The 2,500-nt window shown below is 38.9% G+C and overlaps 1 protein-coding gene across 1 annotated transcript in view; it reads right to left on the reverse strand.

Annotated features, from left to right (window-relative positions):
• LOC144971853 (uncharacterized) overlaps positions 1–2,500 on the reverse strand; it is a 14,134-nt gene that overhangs the window by 5,399 nt on the left and 6,235 nt on the right. The window contains exons 6-7 of the mRNA XM_078912928.1: positions 834–952; positions 224–311 (exon numbers count right to left, since the gene is read on the reverse strand). Coding sequence (XP_078769054.1) covers positions 224–311; positions 834–952 — 207 coding nt within the window. The remainder of the gene's footprint in view (positions 1–223; positions 312–833; positions 953–2,500) is intronic.

The raw sequence follows: 2,500 nt of genomic DNA on the forward strand, positions 1-2,500 counted from the left end.
ATTCTACTACTACTACTACTACTACTACTACTACTACTACTACTACTACTACTACTACTACTACTTCTTTTATTTCTACTACTACTACTACTACTACTACTACTACTACTACTACTACTACTACTACTACTACTACTACTAACACTACTACTATTCTTGCTACTTTTCTACTACTATACATCTATCACTCCGATAAAACCACACCATCATTCCATCAACGCACCCGAGAATAGCCCACTTGGAATGGATGTAAAGTTGTTATTATCCAGACTCAGGGTGGTTACCGCTTCCTTCCCGTCGAACAGATCTTGCTGAAAAACAAATTCAAGGAAATAGAAAGTTACAAAAATAAATATATAAAATTAAAAAAAAACATAATAGAAGTATCAAGCGCAATATCCACTGATCATGCTCAAAGCACTTTGTTGGGGGTGTTAAGCCAACAGCAATACTTAATAAGAGGCACAAAACATAACGCATGTGAAGTCCTACAACAATTTTATTCAACGGACTCAAGTCTGTTTACCGGTAGATGCCCTTTTATACATGAGTAAGATGAAAGTATTTCGAACAATAGCCTTTTCGAAAGACCCAAATTTGCATCATGCACAGCAAGGCTTGAACGCAGGACTTACAGGTCACATGGCGACTATCATACCTCTGAACCTCAAATACGCGGGCCAAGCGCTATACAACAACAATACAACAATAATTTAAATGTTTATTGAATCGACTCTCATTCAATGCATACACACTCTTTCCCATCACTCCGTAGAAAGTATAAGTACCTATATTGTTCCATATGATCTGTATTTTCCAAGTACGGTACTTACCGCCACTTCGGTGAGCATGACATCTTCCAAAATGAGGACGCTGCATTCGTTCTGATCCTCAATGATGTCATTCTGGAATACTCCGGACTTGAATTGGATGTTTGACAAGGACAACTCACCTAGTGGTGAAAAGAAAAAATGTTTTCAATATATCTTGAAATGAATATATCAAGCATTTACTGCATCCTATCAAATTGTGTTTTGGTGTGGAGATTTTGTTTGTTGCGCTGCCCACTGTAAGAGAGCCGCTGAGTTTTGGCTAGTGCACGACCTGTCAGCGACTGTCAAATTGGTATGCTCTTTCATTTCATCATATAATAAGATTTGCTGGTTATCTGACCAAATTTAATGGCAAAACAGAAAGGAATATGTCAGTCATCACAGATGAAGGTGGACCAATAATTACAGAGTTACGATGAGGGACTAATCAAGGAGATGACAGCAACGGCTGCAGATATTGGTCAGTGTCCCGGGAATCCGAGAGAGTTTGTTATATTATAATGAAATGCACGCCCGGATAGAGCTGCAATAAGGAGAGCTGTACCGAGAGACTCAAGAGAGAACCACGAAGAGACTTGATCTAGAGTCTAGGAAGTTGCAAGGGAAGAACGTGATATATATTATATATATATATATATATATATATATATATATATATATAAAATATATATATATATATATTAAACGGGATGACAAAGTCCCAGTATGTAATGTCGTTATAGTTAGAAAATTAAAGAAGTTCACATACTAACCTTGCCTATACGAAGTCACAACTTTGAATAATTTACTTTGTCATCCTACACCACAACCGGACTCAAACTACGGACCTCAAGATATGAAGTGAATAGAAAAGTGCCAGAAGACAATAGAGAATAAAAATTTTTTCGCGGCGGTGGTGGGGTTTGAACCTGCGACCTTATTGGTACGACAACTCCGCCTGGCAGGTGAGAGCGTGGCTCTACCGTGTGAGCTATCCACGAACACAAAAATATTCGTTTCAAACTCAAAGTCATTACTAGATCCCTCTCTCACCCACTTCTTGAGACCGCCGATTCGTTCGTACACCACCATCGCGAATAATTTTGACCAGCAGTTAAGCTTAATAGCCAATATTCTCAACACAAACATATAACAAAGAAACGATTGAGACATTGAGTATGCTCCGGTGTATGGGGTGAATTTTTAATTCAGAAAAGTGAGTGGAGCAGGCACTTATGTTGGTAACAACAAGATATGAAGTGAATAGAAAAGTGCCAGAAGACAATAGAGAATAAAAAATTTTTCGCGGCGGTGGTGGGGTTTGAACCTGCGACCTTATTGGTACGACAACTCCGCCTGGCAGGTGAGAGCGTGGCTCTACCGTGTGAGCTATCCACGAACACAAAAATATTCGTTTCAAACTCAAAGTCATTACTAGATCCCTCTCTCACCCACTTCTTGAGACCGCCGATTCGTTCGTACACCACCATCGCGAATAATTTTGACCAGCAGTTAAGCTTAATAGCCAATATTCTCAACACAAACATATAACAAAGAAACGATTGAGACATTGAGTATGCTCCGGTGTATGGGGTGAATTTTTAATTCAGAAAGTGAGTGGAGCAGGCACTTATGTTGGTAACAACAAGATATGAAGTGAATAGAAAAGTGCCAGAAGACAATAGAGA

The sequence above is a fragment of the Berghia stephanieae genome, chromosome 4 (assembly GCF_034508935.2).
Source record: "Berghia stephanieae isolate SIO BIC M18660-M18661 chromosome 4, UCSD_Bste_1.3, whole genome shotgun sequence".
Classification (NCBI taxonomy): domain Eukaryota; kingdom Metazoa; phylum Mollusca; class Gastropoda; order Nudibranchia; family Aeolidiidae; genus Berghia; species Berghia stephanieae.